At 37.8% G+C, this 20,462-nt stretch overlaps 2 protein-coding genes across 21 annotated transcripts in view; one reads left to right on the top strand and one right to left on the bottom strand.

Annotated features, from left to right (window-relative positions):
* LOC104656358 (nucleophosmin-like) overlaps nucleotides 1–20,462 on the bottom strand; it is a 560,652-nt gene that overhangs the window by 216,300 nt on the left and 323,890 nt on the right. The gene's annotated exons all lie outside the window — the stretch shown is intronic.
* NUMB (NUMB endocytic adaptor protein) overlaps nucleotides 1–20,462 on the top strand; it is a 195,533-nt gene that overhangs the window by 141,739 nt on the left and 33,332 nt on the right. For 11 of the 17 annotated variants that reach the window (XM_030931551.1, XM_030931553.1, XM_030931549.1 and 8 more), the window contains 2 exons: nucleotides 542–616; nucleotides 7,307–7,339. In XM_030931551.1, coding sequence (XP_030787411.1) covers nucleotides 542–616; nucleotides 7,307–7,339 — 108 coding nt within the window. The remainder of the gene's footprint in view (nucleotides 1–541; nucleotides 617–7,306; nucleotides 7,340–20,462) is intronic. The other 6 variants (XM_030931556.1, XM_030931560.1, XM_030931555.1 and 3 more) reach the window with 1 other exon arrangement.

Here is a 20,462-nt window from a genome sequence, read left to right as displayed (position 1 = left end):
ATCTGCCTTGCTCTTATATGCTCCCCATAAAAGGAGTGTGTGATTTCTTCAGTCTTTGAAAAACTATCATTTTTGTTTGTGCTTTTTAAAAGATATGTATATATACTTTGTCTTAGGATTACTTTTATGTGTAGAGACATAGTAACTGTGTCTAGCATAGGCTATTATGCTTCAGATCCAGGTAATTAGATTAAGATATTAGATTCAGGTAATGTTTAGTGCCTACTGTGTACTTCTTCACTTACCTATAACACCTTTTTGAAATAATTATTCTAAATCTTATTCCTATGAGGACACTGAGAATATGTAAAGTTACATTATCTGAACTCTTTTTCAATGGCTGTGTATTTCTTGAGTGTAGGAATTTCAATACAGGTGGTGTGTCTCTTATCCAACATGCTTGACACCCAGAAGTGTTTCAGATTTCAAATTTTTTCAGATCTGGAATGCTCAACCTGTATTCAATTTTCACATAATGCTTACTATATATAGCTACTTGGTAAACATAGCAATAGCCCTAACTTTTTATTTTTTTCTACAGTACCTTGGCCATGTAGAAGTTGATGAATCAAGAGGAATGCACATCTGTGAAGACGCTGTAAAAAGATTGAAAGCTGTATGTATTTGATGGTTGCCAGTGTTGATCTATATGCTGTCAATATTTTCTTAAAAGATTTTGCTCAGTAAAGTTTAGTGACCCAGTAAAAACTATGCTTCTGTTAAAAAGATGTGGGCTTGCTAATAAGGAGCATCTCAGCCAAGCACGGTGGCTCACTCTTATAATCCTAGCACTTTGGGAGGCTGAGGCAGGAGGATTGCATGAGACCAGGGGTTTGAAACCAGCCTGGGCAACATTTCGAGACCCTGTCTCTATTAATTTCAAAAAATTTTTCTTAAATAATAAAATAATAATTAAAAAATTTAAAAGCATCTCATGTTGTCCATCCAGTGGTATAAATTATAAGACGAGCCGTTTCAATTTAGGGCAGATATTATCCTAAAGGTACTTTTGATTTATAACCCATATGAAACAAAAGTTATGAAATCTGATAGAAGAATAGTATTCTAAGACCAGGATAAAACTGTTACAGTTAACATCTTAACTGTGATAACTGGGCTGTAAATTATGGGTTTTAAATATACTATAAAAAATAGCTTCCTGGGGAAAACTAGAGGATAGAGATATCTGTGTTGATGCCTGGTGAGGTTTCCTTTTTGGGAACTTCTTACTATTATCTTAACTCCTACTCCCCAGTTTTCTTTGCTATATACCTCTAACATAAACAGTCTGTTTCTACTGCCTTTTACATAAACTTTAGCACACTTGAAGTAGAGAGCCCTTTCCCAGGATAACTAATGTTTCCTCTGCCTGTTATGCCATAGAACACATCCCAGGCACATGCCTGTGTATTCAGTGAAAGGAGAGAACAAGTTCAGAATTCATAAGGATTCAAAGTGTTAATTTCAGATTTTCCATAGGTTTGAGGCATGTTCCATAGCTCTGATAGCCCTCTTCACAACCCTCCTAATATGTGGCCTTTCCCCACTTTGCTGTGAAAGCTTTAAGCATTACTTCTGCATGCTCTGGCCCCAACAGCCTTAAACACATATTGCTTTGGGTTTACTGGTATGGTGGGCTGCCACAAGTTTGACTACTAATATGTGCTTCTTTCCCTCAATTTGCTTCGTAATCAGAACTTTTCTGCTTCTTGGCATAGTCTGTATTACTTCTTATCTGTAATTCCTGAATATAAAATATATAAAATTAAGGAAGCAACCAAGTCAGAGAGGTAGATTTAATTTTGGAATAAAAACCTGAATCTGTCATAGAAGGGAAAGGAGAAAGTAACTGGCTATAATATATAAAGAACTAAAAACTTTAAAAAAAAGATACAGACATACGTATACATATATACATACATATATACCTATACATACTCTTTATCTCAGATTTTGATCATTAAAATTCTTAAATGATTCAAGCCTTTGCTAGTCTTATCTATGCTCTCCAATCTGTCATTTACATTAAGGAGACCTTGTGTTACGGTACATGAAATTATAGTTTGTAGACCTTCCATGGCAACCTAAATATATTCCCCAGTTAAACATAGTCTCAGATAATTTAATTTTCCATTTTGTCAAAACCAAATTTAAAAGAGAAGTAAAAATTTCATTTCTTTAACAAAATAATTCTGGGTTCATCTAGAAGAATGATAAAATATCAGTTACTCGGGAGGCTGAGGTAGGAGGATTGCTTGAGTCTAGGAGTTTGAGACCAGCCTGGGTGACACAATGAGCCTTTGTCTCAACTAAATAAATACACAAACAAGATGATTTTAGCGAAGAACATTTTTTTTAAAGTAATGCAGTTATTTGCCCATTAAATAATATTTTATAGTAATCACTGAAAACAAATCAGTGAACAGACTAGATAGCCCTGAAACAAACTTTAAATAATTATTAAAATCTTATAGTTTACACAACTTATGGTGAAATGGCCACTGTGGAATGAGCCTTTAGAAAGTCTTTTGATTCAGAGTATGGCTTCATGTGCACTCTGTAAGTAAGGAAAAGCTAGAGGTGGTTTAAGTTTGCCCAGAACATATTGAGAAATGGTATTTTGTTGTTTAATGAGCAGTTAATCCTCTTAACTGTCTAGTTTTGTTTTTTTTTTAACACTTTTAATTAGAAATATCTCTATTATATAAGCAATATATGTTTATTGTATAAAATACAAATGAACCAAAAAAGTACACAAATAAAATGAAATTTCCTACAGTCCCAGAGATAGCCACTATTTAACTGTCTAATTTTAAAACTAATGTTTCAATGGATTTTTTGGTTTTATTTTACCTTTTTTTTAAAAAAAAACAAGAAGATAATAGACTATAAGTGTGATTGCTTGAGGCATAGGACTATTTAGATAATAAAATGTAATGTTTTTATATTCATCAGAACTAGGAACTAAATAGCCATTTTAAAAATTATACCTATGCATGGAACAGTGGCTGGCATGTAGTTGTAACTCAAAAAATATTTCTAGAATGAATATACAGAATACAATCTGATCTGTAATGTGTGGTCAACTTGAGTCTTACAATAACCATAATCAAATATTATGTCTAATGTTTTAAGTTTACCAAAACTGTTTTGCTTATTTCTAAAGATCTTTATTTTCCTGTGGTTTTTAATGACTGAAAGAAAGTTTTAAGCTGAGCACAGTAGCTTGCGCCTATAATCTCAGCTACTTAGAAGTCTGAGATGGGAGGCTCCCTTAAACCCAGGAGTTCAAGACCAGCCGGGGTAATATAGTGAGACCCTGTCTCTACAAAAATAATAAAGTTTTAGATATGTTGGTGATTGTTTTCTAAAAATATTTAAACTTTTAAACTTTGAGGGGAAATTGACCATTTCTAGACTTCTTATCAAGAAGTTATTTAAAATTTTTCAGATAAATACTAGATTTGGAGCAAATGTTATATGTAGTTTTGCACTGGCATGTATTATAAAAACATGGAATTGAAGTTTTGGGTCACTGGAGTAAATTTCCTGTTTCTTATACTCAATGAAATGTCCCCATTCTTTTTTTGTCCCCCGAGTCGAAGTCTTGCTCTGTCACCCAGGCTGGAGTGCAATGGTGCGATCTTGGCTCACTGCAACCTCAGCCTCCCGGGTTCAAACAATTCTCTTGCCTCAGCCTCCCGAGTAGCTGGGATTACAGGTGCCTACCACCACACCCGACTAATTTTTTGTATTTTTAGTAGAGACAGAGTTTCACCGTGTTGGCCAGGGTGGTCTTGAACTCCTGACCTCGTGATCCCCCCACCTCAGTCTCCCAAAGTGCTGGGATTACAGGCATGAGCCACCACGCCTGGCCTCCCCCTTCTTTTAAATACTCTTTCTAGAGCTATACTGAGAATCTTGCAGAAAGTTGGAAGTCCTTAGGATACTGTTCTTCTCATATCATAGTGTGCCACATGTATTCCTCATTTTTGTCTTCCTTTCATATTTTTACTAGGCAGAAATTTCTAGTTGCCTTTTGATTTCTCTGAGCAAACATTCATCTAAAAATCATCCATGAGGATCTACAACTTGACTTTGCCAGATACTTATATTGTGCCAAATGCTATGTTTCTGGAGACTTTTGGTTTTTTTTTATAGATTATAAAGCTCCCTTTTAGAGTTTCAAATAAGTGGGAGCAAATATAAGGATACATAAGCCTGCAGAGGATTAAAGAAGAAATAGGATATTTTTGAAATTAGTTTGAATGCCAGAGCTTAAAATTTTAAAGAATAGTTCAGATGTACCAGTTAAGTAACGTTTTGTTTAAAACAAGCATTTTAAACCTACCATGTGAATGATCTTTGGAAGGCAGCTGTGCTCTCCACTATACCACCAACTCATCTAGTGAATAATCTTTGAACTAAAAATTTAACATTTCTAGTGCTTTTTATTTATTTATTTTGGAGACACAGTTTCGCTCTGTCACCCAGGCTGGAGTGCAATGGCACAATCTCAGGTCACTGCAACCTCCGCCTCTGGGGTTCACACGATTCTCCTGCCTCAGCCTCCAGAGTAGCTGGGGTTACAGGTGCCTGCCACCACATCCAGCTAATTGTGTTTTTAGTAGAGATGGGGTTTCACCATGTTGGCCGGGCTGATCTCCAACTCCTGACCTCAGGTGATCGACCTGCCTGGGCCTCCCAAAGTGCTGGGATTACAGGCATGAGCCACCGTGCTCCGCCTTCTAGTGCTTTTTAAATTTGTGAACAATTGAGAAAAGAGATAATTTGCAAGTGTTTTTCCCCAATATACTCTCTTAAAATTTAGAATTACATTAACTTCAATGGGAATTCATCTGCATACTTGATATGCTCAAATGAAAAACTACTGTAACTAAACAAGGTAGGGTTTTAAAAACATGCTCCTCAGAGCATAAATATGTTAATTTTTTTTTAACTTTCTGTGTGTAAAGTTATTGACAGCTATTTTTAAGTAATTTACTTTGTCACATAACTTCACTCATTAGCTACTTTGGTACTTAGCTTCTATAGGATAAATGACAGAAACCACTATTGCCTATTGTTACTGCCTTTATGGCATATCAGCCGCAGGATGAGGAATATTGTCATATATCAGCCAATTCCATAAAAAGTGTATAAGGCCTTTGGTTATCTTGCTTAACTCTGGTCCAAGATGCCCTTCATTTAAAAAAGGTCATTTCTTCCCATTGTTTCTTAAATGTCTCTCCCTCTGTCTTAGTTTTAGACTAGTTTCATTATACTACCAGTTTCTAATATGTTGTTTTTTTATTCACTATTTGATATATTTGTTTTAATATATGTTCTTGTTTTAGCAGGTAAAAGAATGATAACAAATGTTTTTTAAAAGAACATTATTATTCTTTAATAACTGTCTTTTTATGAATTTTGCATGCCAACTTTTTTCATTAACATGTTGGGTATTTTATATAAAGAGGGAAAGCTCAATGTTTAACAATAGCTTTTCTAGGAGCTGAATTAAATATTAACAATCTCCTTCCTTCACCTTCCTGTCCCTCAAGATTGGTGAATATCTTAACTTTGGCTGCATCCTTGAAAGCTTATGGTTATTCATAGTCTAACAAAACTAGGGTCACCAAACTTGGCAGCAGAAATAATCTTAGTCTTATTGTGATAACTACCCAATTACTTTATTATTTTTCCAGTTGCAGTTCAAAATGTTTTGTGGAAATATTTTTTGCTGTTTGTGATTTTCAAAGCTTACGGGGGAAAACAAACTTTCCAGTGTTGGAGAGCATTGAACAGTTTATGGATTGTGTAAAAGAGTCAAATTTCAGTGCAATTATCTTTTCCTAGACATTTATCCAACATTAAAAACTGATGATTATAAAAAGTAAAGGCTTAAAGTATATTTCAACCACAGCTAGGAAATGTAAAGTTAAATCTAGCTTGTGTGCATTGAAACCCATCTAATTTGTGTAAATTCTACAGATTTTAATTGGTGCCCAGTTTTCATAAATGGTGCTTAAAAATTGGTGCCGATACCATAGATAGTTATGCCTCTGTTAACCAGATAGTTTCAGAATTGTATACTTATAAATGTCAATGCAAGTTTATTTTAAAATAACACCTTTTAGGTTTGGTGCAGTGGCTCATGTCTGTAATTTCAGCACTTTAGGAGGCTTAGGCAGGCAGATCACTTGAGGTCAGGAGTTCGAGACCAGCCTGGCCAACATGATGAAACCTTGTCTCTACTAAAAATACAAAAATCAGCTGGATGTGGTGGTGCACACCTGTAGTCCCAGCTACTCGGGAGGCCGAGGCATGAGAATTGCTTGAACCCAGGAGGCAGAGGTTGTGGTGACCTGAGATCATGCCACTGCACTCCATCCTGGGTGACGAGTGAGACTCTGTCTCAAAAAACAAACAAACAAAAACCAAATAATAATAAACAATAGCTTTTATAAAGAAAACAAAACGCTGTTTCTTAAATTTCAGTTGTAGCCCACAGACATCATTTGGTTCTTAAGATACGTGTTTTCTCAGCTCTTGTATGAGCATTAGCCTTGTAACCTTAATAGATAATTTATTCTGTGTCTGGAATAGAACATACATGTTATTTCCTTATGTATGTTGTGAAATTGATCAATACACATGTACATATAGATTGATACTAATGTAAGTTAATGGAAAGCCAATGGTCAAGCTCCCCTTAAGTGGTATGGAGTTTCTAAGTGACATCTTACTAAGAAAAAGTATGACAAGGATCTTTGATGCATATTCATTTAATTTTATGTATTGCATTTTTATTGTGATTATGTGGTCATTTGAATGTGGACTTTTTAAAAATTGATGACTTTCACATAGTTGACCACCAATTTTAAACTTAAAAAATGTATATGGAACCAGTCTTCTATTTTCTATTCACTATTATAAAATTTAAAATGCAAATCTCACCAAACCAGTATGCCCTGTCTTTTTCTCTGCTGCCAAATTTGGAAGATCTCTGTTTTAAATGTAAATAGCGATTACTAAACTAACTTGGTGCTCTGCATGGATACAGGTTCTGATTTCTTCTCACTCTTTCCATGGATTCTTAGGCCATCCAATGTGTTTCCCTGCATTTTCATGCACCCTTCCTTTTTCCCTGTCACTCCTGGTATGGGTAACTCTTTGAAACTCACTCCCACCCCTTCTCCCACTTTTTCCTTTCCCCAATTTCTGTATGTGCTTATTGGTGTGAAGCTCTGGGACATTTAGGCCATACAATAATAGCACTCGACTTGTCCCCCTGTTCCTCCAGGAAAGGAAGTTCTTCAAAGGCTTCTTTGGAAAAGTAAGTTTGATGCCACATTCATGCTTGCTTTATAAGGAGTTACACCCCTAGTGTAGCACTGACATATTTTTTAAAAGTAGCACAGCTTTGGTTTCTTTATAATACAGGAATTGGTTTGACTGTATATGGAAATTAATGAATTAGGAAGTTGCTATCCATAATATTATCAGTGGATCTACTGATACTAAACTTGATGATTCTAAGAAATTCCAATAAATAGGCTGGGCATGGTGGCTCATGTCTGTAATCCCAGCACTTTGGGAGGCCGAGGCAGGTGGATCACCTGAGGAGTTTGAGACCAGCCTGGCCAACATGATGAAACTCTGTTTCTACCAAAAATACAGTACAGGTGATGTGCACCTGTAATCCCAGCTACTCGGAAGGCTGAGGCAGGAGAATCGATTGAACCCAAGAGGTGAAGGTTGCAGTGAGCCGAGATCACGCCCCTGCACTCCAGCTTGGGTGACAGAGTGAGACGCTGTCTCAAAAAAATAAAGAAATTCCAATAAATGAATCAAGTAGGTTAAAAGAGGATTATCTCCTCAACAGTAGGTATTAAAATAAATATTATTTGGTCTTGTAAACTCTGTTTATATTAAAATATTAGCAATATTTGTAACAAGTGGATTTTACATGATGCCCAATATTCACAGGGAAATCGAAAGAAATATTTAAGTAAAAATTAAATATACCCCAAAGTTTACATTCAGTGCAATTTTTTTTTCCAATCTAAATTAAATTTCAGGAGAAGTAAGTGAAAGTGGATAAACTTATCTTTAGGGATCCTGCTATGATTTTTAACCTGCATTGCTAATCTAAGAAAAAGTATCTTAATTATTAGCCTACCAAATATCTGTCATATGTGGAATGTTGTTTATGTAGATGCTTTTCAAATAATGATTATTCAATGTTCATATCTCCCTAAATTTAAGAATATATGGGGTGGCTGTACTAATATCAGTAAATATATTTCTGAATATATTTTGTGTCCAAGTTTATCCTTGTTTAATTTTGAGTAAGTGCTAAAACTAATTCAGACTGAGACAGTATGAGAGAAAAAATACTGTCATTAGATAACAGTATAAATTACTAATGATTTATGTGATTAACAAAATCCTACAATTTTTTTTCTACTGCATGGTTTTGTCATTTTGGAAATTTGTTTTAAAGAACAAATAATTTACATTTCCTTCTCAATTAAATGTTTAAATGTAACTCATTTTTACATTTTCTTGTTCTAACTTAGGTCACCTTTATACTAATGTAAACACATTTGAAGTATTTTGATACAATGATTTAATTCAGTTACTCCTGTTAATCTGAAATAAAAAGTCAAATAATTCACCCACATATGTCACAATACATTTTTTAATAGACATTTTGGATCTGAGTCAGGTTAATAGGTCCTTAGAATATGGGATACATATCTAGAAAGAATCTTATAATTTCCTGTGTAGCATAGCATTATAAGTAGGCATTATATTTGTTAAGGAAATTGATAATTGTTATGGACACTTTAGGAAACTTTTTGTGGTGTATTTTTTTTTTCCCAAATAGAGTTTCTGAAAGCAATTACACACCACAGTTATCATACAATTTTAACTATTGTTCAAGTGACCAGTTTTAATAAGTCTACTTTACTTAAAACAGCAGATAAGGCTATGTACAATAAGCTATATAAGATAAGGCATCATAGATAAGATGAAGGTCAGGTTATAACAAATATTGATTTAGTTTTTAGAAAGATAATTTTAAAAGTATGTATTTTAGCTGGATGCAGTGGTGCACGCTACTCAGGAGCCTGGAGTGGATTAAGGAACAAAGCTCTCCCCTCAAAGTCAATCCTGAGGTCACAGTATTTATTGCTACATATAATGGGGCCATGATGCACCTACACTGTAGCTGAGCTGGATCACACTGTGTTTGGTAGGCTTTTCACTGCATTTTTTTTTGCTACATGATGAATTTGTATGGTATAAGAAAGAAAATTATGAATCATCTCACTTAATCCTTAACCCAGAAATAATAATTCTCTAGTTTTGCAGTGAGAAAACTGAGGTTTGCAGAGGTTAAATGACCTGACTGTATTCACAGATATTTATAATAAGTGGTAAAAAAATGGGATTTGAACCCAAATAATCTGACTTCAGAGCCAGAAGTGCTATACATTGTGCTATACAATAACTTTATTTTCATATTATTTATAAGTGAAGATTTTATCTCAAAAGGTGCTAGTAAGTAAAGAGCTTCTTAGAAACTCACTTTTACTTTCTTTTTTATAGAGTAGAATTTAACTTTAGATGTTATTTCTAATCAATTACTTTTTATTAGTTAAAGCTTTAAATAATCATCTTTTTTAGTAGAGATGGGAGTTTTACCATGTTAGTTGGCCAGGCTGATCTTGAACTCCTGACCTCAGGTTATCTGCCCGCCTCGGCATGTGCCTGTAATCCCAGCTACTACTCAGGAGGCTGAGGCAGGAGAATTGCTTGAACCTGGGAGGCACAGGTTGCAAGGAGACAAGATAATACCATTGCACTCCAGCCTCAGTGACAGAAGGAGACCATCTCAAAAAAAAAAAAAAGAAAGAAAGAAAAAAATTCCTTTTCAGTGGTTCAAACTAACAATTTATTTATTTGGAAATATTTAAATTCTACATGTTGAGTATCTCTTATTTGAAATGTTTAGGACCTGAAGGGTTATGGATTTTGGATTTTTTTTTTCAGATTTTGGAATATTTGCTTATATATAATGAGATATTTTGGGGATAAGACCCAAGTCTAAATGCAGAAGTTATTTGTGTTTTATATATGCCTTATACATATAGCCTGAAGATAATTTTATACAATATTTTAAATAATTTTTATAATTAATAATTTTATATTACTTTATTATTTTATAATTATTTAATTTTGTGCATGAAACAAAGTTCATGTACATTGAACCATCAGAAAGCAAAGGTATCACTATCTCAGCCACCCATGTGGATGGAGTCTGTGGTTGTTTGGCATTACTATCATTCCCTACTTTGAATTTATATGCAGTCATTTTCTTGCACTTATTCACACATAAGTACTTCACTTTAAAAAAAAAAAAAAAGACCTACTGACTGGGCATGGTGGCTCACGCCAGCACTTTGGGAGGACAAGGGCGGGTGGATTGCTTGAGGTCAGGAGTTCAAGACCAGCCTGACCAACAGGGTGAAATCTCATCTACTAAAAATACAAAAAAATTAGCTGGGCATGGTGGCACACAGCTGTAGTCCCAGCTACTCAGGAGGTTGAGGCAGGAGAATTGCTTGAACCCGGGAGATGGAGGCTGCAGTGAGCCTAGATCACGCCACTGCACTCCAGCCTGGGCTACAGAGCAAGACTCTGTCTCAAAAAAAAAAAAAAGACATATCACTAGTAGAGTGAAAAAATAATACGTTCAGAGTAACTGAGCAGCACCATAGCATCACCAGAATACATATGTCAGCTGTTTAACAACAGCAACAACAAACAATGACAGGCTTTGCCTTCCCCTCTGAGGCTGTGTTTTGATTAAAAGATTACTTACACTGTATTTTTTTTTTTTTAAGGTAAAAAGAAATATCAGAAGCAGTTGAGGGGTCAGGAAGTGGGTCTTCTAGGGATGAAGTGACATTCTGCTAGAAGGCTTTTTTTTTTTTGGAGACAGGGTCTCACTCTGTCACCCAGGCTGGAGTGCGGTGGCACAATCATGGCTCACTGCAGCCTCAAACTCCCAGGCTTAGGGGATCCTCCCAACACAACCTCTCGAGTAGCTGGGACTACACGCATGTGCCACCACACTCAGCTATTTTTGTATTTTTTATAGAAACAGGGTTTCACCATGTTGCCCAGGCTGGTCTCAAACTCCTGAGGTCAAGTGATCCACCCACCTCACCCTGCCAAAGTGCTGGGATTACAAGCATGAGCCACTGTGCCCAGCCTGCTGGATGGCTTGTGTGTTGTATGCCTACATTTTTTTTTTTTTTTTTTTTTTTGAGACAGAGTCCCCCTTCATCACCCTGGCTGGTGTGATCTCAGTCACCACAACCTCTGCTTTCCGGGTTCAAGTGATTTTTTTGTTTCAGCCTCCCGAGTAGCTGGGACCACATACCCAGATAATTTTTGTATTTTTAGTAGAGATGGGGTTTCAGCATGTTGGCCAGGCTGGTCTCGAACTCCTGACCTCAAGTGATCTGCCTGCCTTGGCCTCCCAGGGTGCTGGGATTACAGGCATGAGCCACAGCACCCAGAATTCTTTTCTTATGTTATTGGGGAAAATTTTTTTTTTAATGTCAGGGTGATTTTATACTAATATATAATTTTTTATAGTGAGTCATTTAAAGAGTTTGGAAAACAGAGAGGGGCAAGTATTGCCCATTATCTTACCCAGAATGTGCTTTTAAATGATAATTTTTTCTTTAATTTGGAATCTTTCAAATCTTTCAAGTTGCCGTCATTTAATTCATCTCCACACTAATCTACAAGAAATAGACTGGTGAGAGAGACTTGATAATATTATTGAGTTTGCTAGGTCAATTGTGGTTTGATGAAAGCTCAAAATGAAGAATCTTACAGAACAGTGTATGTTACGGAGTTTTTATCCAGTACAGTTCCTCATAAATTTTGATACTTTGTTATTCTTTGAATCATGTATGATTTAATGATCCAGGATAAATAGAACAACAGTAATCAAGAAGTGTTTTTATTAAACACATTTATGTGAAAGTAAGTAGATAGAAGAATTGTTTGCCCCGATTCTGAATTTATGACTTACAGCCAGGAAAATTTTCTCTTTTCCATAAGTTGCCTCTTGGACCTGACCTTCCCTATTGTTACATCACCACCTGATAGGAGCAGTGCCTCCAGAAACTTTAGCAGTATGGAACAGATAAATCTGGGTCTGTTACAGGCCTGTAATCCATTGTAAGCTTACAAACATTGTAAAAGAGGGGCAAAAAAAAAAAGGATCTGAAATAACTTTTTCCAAACTAATTAAATTGCTCATTGCCATGGCTGGGTGCATTGGCTCACGCCTGTAATCCCAGCACTTTGGGAGGCTGAGGCGGGTGAACCACAAGATCAAGAGTTCAAGATGAGTCTGGCCAAGATGGTGAAACCCCGTCTCTACTAAAAAGACAAAAATTAGCTGGGCGTGGTGGCAGGTGCCTATAATCCAAGCTACTTGGGAGGCTGAGGCAGGAGAATCGCTTGAACACCGGGGGTGGGCAGAGGTTGCAGTGAACCCAGATCGTGACACTGCACTTCAGCCTGGGTGACAGAGTGAGACTATCTCAAATAAATAAATAAATTAAATTAAATTAAATAGCTCATTGCCTTAGGAAAGCCAATAATGCACTCAGCTTTTTAGGGATTATTACATGCAACTTCATTAGCATAGTTGGCTATACTGGGCAAATACTTTATTACCAAAAATTACATGGCACTTAATGTTTGAAAAAAGGTTTTTTTATAATTTTAATGTATTTGAGGAACCCTATGAGCTAAGTAATCTGTATTCCCATTTTATGAAGAAGCTGACTCAACATAGAGACAGGAAATATTCTTAGGCCACCCTATTAGATGTCTTTTTAAAGCCATTTACTTGTATTTATATAGAGCTTTATAGTTTATTATGTGCTTTGACCTACTTTCTAATTTGCCATTCACAACAGTTCAGTGAATTGGACAGGGTAGTTCATGAAACTGCATTTTACAGATGAATAAACAGAAGCTCAGAGAGTTCACCCAGCTAATACTAAATGGCAGTGCCTACAGTGAAACCAAGGATTTCTGAAACTTAGTGCAAAGTTCTTTCACCTACCCCATGTTGATGTTCTGTCATTCAAAAAGCATTCCTCTGCTTTCCTCAAGTATGCCTTAATTATAATGAATGGAGAAGTGTCTAATGCAGAGGACGCTAAACAGCCCAAGGGCCTGAATACTTCCATAAACATGGACTTTTGGCCTGCACACAGGCTTTTATATAAAAAGTAGGATATTCATCTTAAGAATTAGCAGACCTGGCAAAACAGCTTGCTTTCTATGTGGCAACCATGTCTTGACCTGAATAACAGCTGTGCCCTTTGCCTATTCGCCACAATCCCTGCAACTCCCTGTTGTCCCTGCTTTACTCATTTGTTATCTGCCTTTAACTCTTGTACGCATTTGAGTTTGTGAACTCCTCTCTGGGTTATGTCACTTTGATTTATTTTTCTTTGTAGCAACCACTTCTGACTGTATAAAAATCACCAAAAATATTATATCTGTTCTTACAGCTCCTGTTAATACACTGCCAAATATAGTTTTTCAAGTTTTTATGTTTTTACAATTGCTAAATGGCACCATTAGAAATGGTTAAGTTTTAGAGAATGCATGGTTGAAAAGTAATGTGTAGTTATGTTGTTTTAACCTAATTCCTGAGAGTAAAGGATTTCATGGCATTTATGACTCCACTCTTGAATTAGTGTATTCAAGTCTGCATTCTATTTTACATTTCCTAAATTTTCTCCTCTATGACAACTTGTACTTAGTGTTTATCTTCATTCTGGATCCTATTATTATTATTATTATTATACCTTAAGTTCTGGGATATATGTGCAGAACGTGCAGGTTTGTTACGTAAGTATACATGTGCCATGGTGGTTTGCTGCACCCATCAACCTGTCATCTAAGTTTTAAACCCCACATACATTAGGTATTTGTCCTAATGCTCTCCCTCCCCTTGCCCCTAACTCCTTGACAGACCCCAGTGTGTGATGTTCCCCTCCCTGTGTCCGTGTGTTCTCATTGTTCACCTCCCACTTATGAATGAGAACATGTGGTATTTGGTTTTCTGTTCCTGTGTTAATTTGCTAAGAATGATGGTTTCCAGCTTCATCCATGTCCCTACAAAGGACATGAACTCATTCTTTTTTATGGCTGCATAGTATTCCATGGTGTATATGTGCCACATTTTCTTTATCCAGTCTATCATTGATGGACATTTGGGTTGGTTCCAAGTCTTTGCTTTTGTGAATAGTGCTGCAGTAAACATATGTGTGCAAGTGTCTTTATAGTAGAATTATTTATATTCCTTTGGGTATTGGATCCTATTCTTTAAAAGTGCATCTGTGCTCATGTATTGTTTCCCTACTGTTCAAGGGATGAACTATCTGTGCTCCTTGCAGAGGCCAACTCCTCCACCAGATTCTTCTAATTCCAACTCTTACTTATTCTGGCAATGCTACCCCCTCTCTCCTCTATAATCAGTTTTCTTTCTCTAATGGATCATCCATTAGCATAAAAATATACTGTCTTCTTTTTAAAAAAGTTTTTTTCTTGGTACCCTCAGCTCCTTCTTCTGTTGAACCCATTTAATCATCTCCACAACTTTTTTCTCCACCACCCCATCACGGCTGCCCTTATCTTCTTTTGTATTACTATTCCAGTAGTCCTATCGCCTTACTCAGGCTATCAGCAGCAATTGACGTAGCCCGTGTCTCACTCCCCCTTGAAACACTGGTTCAGGGATCATACTTTCCCAATTTTCCCCTTCGTCTGTGGACTCTTTTCAGCCTACACCTCTCCGTTAATGATCTCATCCACAATGTGATGTTTTTAAATATCATTTATGTAATACATGCTGATGGTTTTGAAATTTATATCTCCATACATCTCCCCTGAACTCCATAATGGTATTTCCATCTTAGAAGCAATATAGCATAAGAATCAAGGGCCCAGCCTTTGGTGCCAGATTACTTGCACTTACTAGCTTTGCGATTAATGCCTACTTCATGTGGTTGTTGTGAAGATTAGATGAATAAACGTAAGAGCACCAAAAGGCCTGTTTTGGTAGATAGGTGTCACATCATCATTATTAAACTTTTTCACTTGGATATCTGCTAGTCACCTCACCCTTTAATATGTCACAAATCGAATTCCCCCAAGGAGAGAAGGATCTTTCTCTCCTAGTCTCTTCCAGTCTCAGTATACAGCATCTCTGTCCCTATGCACTAGCCAAACCCTGGATTTGACCTTGACTTCTCTTTTTCTTATACCCTACATCCACTCCATTAACAGTTCCTGTTTGCTGTAGCCTTCAAGAACCTAATCAGTTCTCAGTATCTCCACCACTCCTACCCTGGTCCAAGCCAGCATCTCCTCTTAACTGAACCATTGCAGTAGCATTCTACTAGCATCCTACTACCCCTGCTTTCACTGTTCTCCTCCTGCCATCCCCTCTTGAGAGATGGCCTGAGTGATCTTTTTAAGACAGAGGTCCGGCCGGGCACAGTGGCTCACGCCTATAATCCCAGCACTTTGGGAGTCCTAGGCGGGTGGATCACGAGATCAGGAGATCGAGACAATCCTGGCTAACATGGTGAAACCCCATCTCTACTAAAAATACAAAAACATTAGACAGGCGTGGTGGCGGGTGCCTGTAGTCCCAGCTACTTGGGAGGCTGAGGCAGGAGAATGGCGTGAACCCGGGAGGTAGAGCTTGCAGTGAGCCGAGATCATGCCACTGTGCTCCAGCCAGGGCAACAGAGCAATACTCTGTCTCAAAAAAAAAAAAGCGGGGGCAGAGGCCCAATTACGTTGCTTCACTGTCCCATGTCCTCCAGTAGCTTCCTGATCTACTCAGGGTAAAAGGCAAAGTCTTTTAGGCCTTGTAGGCCATTGCGTATGAATCCCCTCTGTCTTTTTCCTCTTTTTTTTTTTTTTTTTTTTTTTTTTTGAGACGGAGTCTCGCTCTGTCGCCCGGACTGGAGTGCAGTGGCCGGATCTCAGCTCACTGCAAGCTCTGCCTCCCGGGTTTACGCCATTCTCCTGCCTTAGCCTCCCGAGTAGCTGGGACTACAGGCGCCCGCCACCTCGCCCGGCTAGTTTTTGTATTTTTAGTAGAGACGGGGTTTCTCCGTGTTAGCCAGGATGGTCTCGATTTCCTGACCTCGTGATCCGCCCGTCTCGGCCTCCCAAAGTGCTGGGATTACAGGCTTGAGCCATCGCGCCCGGCATCTTTTTCCTCTTTTATCTCCTCCTAGCCGCCTTCTTGCTTCCTCTGTTCCAACCACACTAGCCTCCTGGATATTCCTTAAACACACCAGATATGCTTTCACCTCAGGGCCTTTGTACTTGTTGTAATCTCTAGTCTGGAACACACATCATCCAGATATATGTGTGGCTCACTTCCTCATCTCTTTCCCTTTGCTCAAAAGCCCCATTATCAGGCATTTACTATGAATTAATGAATAAAGGAATGAATGAGGAATGTACTGCTCAAGTTCACCCTGTTGTGGGAGGAATCAGATAGGTAAAGACATGGTTACCAAATTGTGTGACAATAACAGGTGCTCCAGGAGCAAAGAGGAAGAGTGAATGTGAAAGGTTGTAATGAAGGCTTCTAGGAGGAGATGACACCTAAGGCTGAGCCTAAAAACTATGAGTTCCAATTAAACTAAGTTAGAAGAGAAAGATTTCAGACAGAAGGAACAGCACTATCAGGGACATTGGGATGAGAGAAAACATGTTGCACACTCATTCATTCATTCATTCATTCATTCAACCTAGGGGTGTTGAGAAGGAAACAGAAGATGAGACCCAGATTTCATTCATGGATGACCAAGGGGATGGTGGAATCACTCATTGTGAGAAGGGATAATTTGGTTTTGGACAGGTTGAATTTGAGATGCCTCTAGAATTTTCATTTCAGCTACTATATACCTTTGAAAAATGAACTTAATATTGGAATAATCCCTAGGTGTCCCCTCCCCCAATTGAAGTGATTTGGCATACTAGAAGAGCTAAATTGCCTCTCCAAACTCTCCTTTACTGTGTAGTTCATGACATGCTCCATGCTTGTTTTTTCCTAAAAGCCTTTAAGTGCCCCTCTCATTTAAGAAAGTACAGGAATAATTAACCTTAGCGTCTGAGACTAAAAGTTACTGTACTCTTCCTGAGCACAGTACAATCTCAAATCCTGAAGAAAGTTGTGTTTCTGTCCTTTCGCTGCTTTGTTCTTTGGGGTATATTCACTGGATTTGGGAATTATAAGACAAAATTTATTTATTATACCATTCTGTTCAGAAATTCAAATATCAAATTATAGACTTCAAGGCTTTTCTGATTTAAAAAACAGTGAAGCTGGGTTTCCTCTGAAAAAAGTCCCTTGTTTATTACAAGGCACACTGTATCATGGTTTCCTGGTTTATATATCACCATTACTCTGTAATGCCTGCCTCTGTGTAGATGTGGCAGAAAGACTGACCAGTGATTCTTTACACATTGGGTACCTTTAAAGAAGACCTCTTTGGTTTGTAGCTGTAGGAACTTTGCACAGTAGAATTGCAAATCACTGTTGTTCTGAGAGTGACTTGTTCTGCCCTAATTGGTCTGCTGGCTGCTGTTGCTTCTTAACATTTCAAAGCTATGCAAAATTAGGTTTCCATGTGTCTTTATAGCATTTCTTCACTTCAGCTTACATTAGAACATCTGCTTAACCCTTTTGCTCTTACCTAGCATATGCCCAGCAGAACTGTCTTGCCTCCAGATGTCATTTTTATTTTTGCCAGTGGCATGCTCTTATCTCATTGGTGATCTTGGGAACGTAGAATTTTAGAGTTGGACAGCACCTTAAAATGGGTAGCATGTAGGCTGGGCGCGGTGGCTCACGCTTGTAATCCCAGCACTTTGGGAGGCTGAGGCGGGCGGATCACGAGGTCAGGAGATGGAGACCACGGTGAAACCCCATCTCGACTAAAAATACAAAAAATTAGCCGGGCACAGTGGCGGGCGCCTGTAGTCCCAGCTACTCAGGAGGCTGGGACAGGAGAATGGCGTGAACCCGGGAGGCGGAGCTTGCAGCGAGCCGAGGTCGAGATCGCACCACTGCACTCCAGCCTGGTCTATAGAGCGAGACTCTGTCTCAAAAAAAAAAAAAAAAAAAAAAAAAAAATGGGTAGCATGTAAATACATTTGTCAGAAAAAAAAGAAAATAAATTCAAGGACACAGTTCCAACAGGTCTAATATTTCAGTACAAAGAATTATCTTTCCAAGAACATTCAATTAATTATAGAGATTATGATTATATCAGATGTTGCAAACTATGGCCCACTACTGTATTTGTTTTTGTAAATAACATTTTATTGGAACAAAGTCATGCCCATTTGTGTACATATTGTTCTGGCTGCTTTTGTGCAATCATAGAGTTGAGTAGTTGCAGTAGAGATCGTATGTCCTGCAAAGCCTAAAATATTTTGTTATCTGGTCCTTCACAAAAAACGTTTGCTAATTTCAACAGTTTAAAAACTCATTTCAGCCAGGCGCAGTAGCTCACACCTAAATCCCAGCATTTTGGGAGGCTGAGGCGGGCGGATCACCTGAAGTCAGGAGTTCAAGACCAGCCTGGCCAACATGGTGAAACCCCTTCTCTATTAAAAATACAAAAATTAGCCATAGCTGGGCATGGTGGCAGGCACCGTAATCCCAGCCATTCGGGAGGCTGAGGCAGGAGAATCGCTTGAACCCAGGAGGTGGAGGTTGCAGTGAGCCAAGATCGCACCACTGCATTCCAAGCATGGGTGACAGAGCAAGACTGTCTCAAAAAATAAAACAAAACTCATTTCTCCCAAGGATAACATCAGTTATACTGATGAAATAAAAGAGCAATGTAAGAATCTTTCCACCTACCGTGTATATCACCGACTTGTCATTTTCATCCTTTTTCAATTTATTTTTAAAAAGTGGTTTCAACTGGGCATAGTGGCTCACATCTGTAATCCTAATACTTTGGAAGGCTGAGGTGGGAGGATCACGTGAAGCCAGGAACTTGAGACCAGCCTGGGCAACATAAGACCGCTTCCTATAAAAATGAAAAAGTCCTATGAAAGTCCTATAAAATATATAAAAAGTCCTATAAAAATAAAAAAGCCAGGTGTGGTGGTACTTACTTGTGGTCTCCCAGCTACTCAGGAGGCTGAGGTGGGTGGATGACTTGAGCCCAAGAGTTTGAGGCTGCAGTGAGCTGTGATCACACCACTGCTCTCCAGCCTGCTTGACAAATTAAGACCCTGTCTATAACAAAAAAAAAAGGAAAGAAAGAAAAAGAAAGAAACAGTGGTTTCTACTTAAAGAAACAAAAAGCAAACAAAAAAACTCTGGAGATAGGTAGATAACAATTGGTTATTTCAGTTGCCTTTTACTGTGCGTAGCTTTTATATTTAGGAGAAAGTCATCTTACAGTGTGCTGAGCTTGTTACTATTTCTGTGCCATTTTCCCAACCATTTTGTGTTCCTTCACCAGATTTGTGTTAAGATTACCTGTGCATTTCCTTCTGGTACAAGTTTCCTGATTTAGTAATTTGTAATAGATTCACTATATGTTATTATTTTCTCCAGTGTCGGAACCTGCTTAATTGCTATATTGGTTTATATCTACCCATAACAAAAGGTTTTAAAGAAGATAATAATTTTTAAATACTAAGCTGGATATTTATAGTGTAGAGTAATTACTTGAGAAAGTTATACTTTAATTTTTCACTTTTGGTTAGCTTGATCCTTCTGCTCAGATTTCACCAATTTAAATTTTAAGTTACTAAAGTTCTGTCCATGTTAGATCGGTTTTCTTTGAAAAAAAGGATTTTTGTCATTATTGTGAAGCTTTTTCACGATACTCGTATTTGTCAGTGTGAATTCTACCTATAACCATGAAATTATTATTAAAGTAGAAAGTGTTAGAGCAGCGATGATAAAATAATTCTGAATGTCTGAACATCTGTGTTGCCACTTCCACATTTTTATTAGTTCCTGAAGCATATCGTCTTTTGTTGTTGTTTAGATGGAGTCTCGCTCTGTCACCCAGACTGGAGTGCAGTAGCGCGATCTTGGCTCACTGCAACCTCTGCCTCCTAGGTTCAAGCAATTCTTATGCCACAGCCTCCAGAGTAGCTGGGACTACAGGCGCGTGCCACCACACCCGGCTGGTTTTTGTGTTTTTAGTAGAGACGGGGTTTTACCATGTTGGCCAGGATGGTCTCAAACTCCTGACCTCAGGTGATCCACTGACCTTGGCCTCCCAAAGTGCTGGGATTACAGGTGTGAGCCACTGTGCCTGGCCAGCATGTTGTCTTTTTAA

Source organism: Rhinopithecus roxellana, chromosome 5 (assembly GCF_007565055.1).
Source record: "Rhinopithecus roxellana isolate Shanxi Qingling chromosome 5, ASM756505v1, whole genome shotgun sequence".
Lineage (NCBI taxonomy): Eukaryota > Metazoa > Chordata > Mammalia > Primates > Cercopithecidae > Rhinopithecus > Rhinopithecus roxellana.
This window is presented reverse-complemented; position numbering and strand designations above follow the sequence as displayed.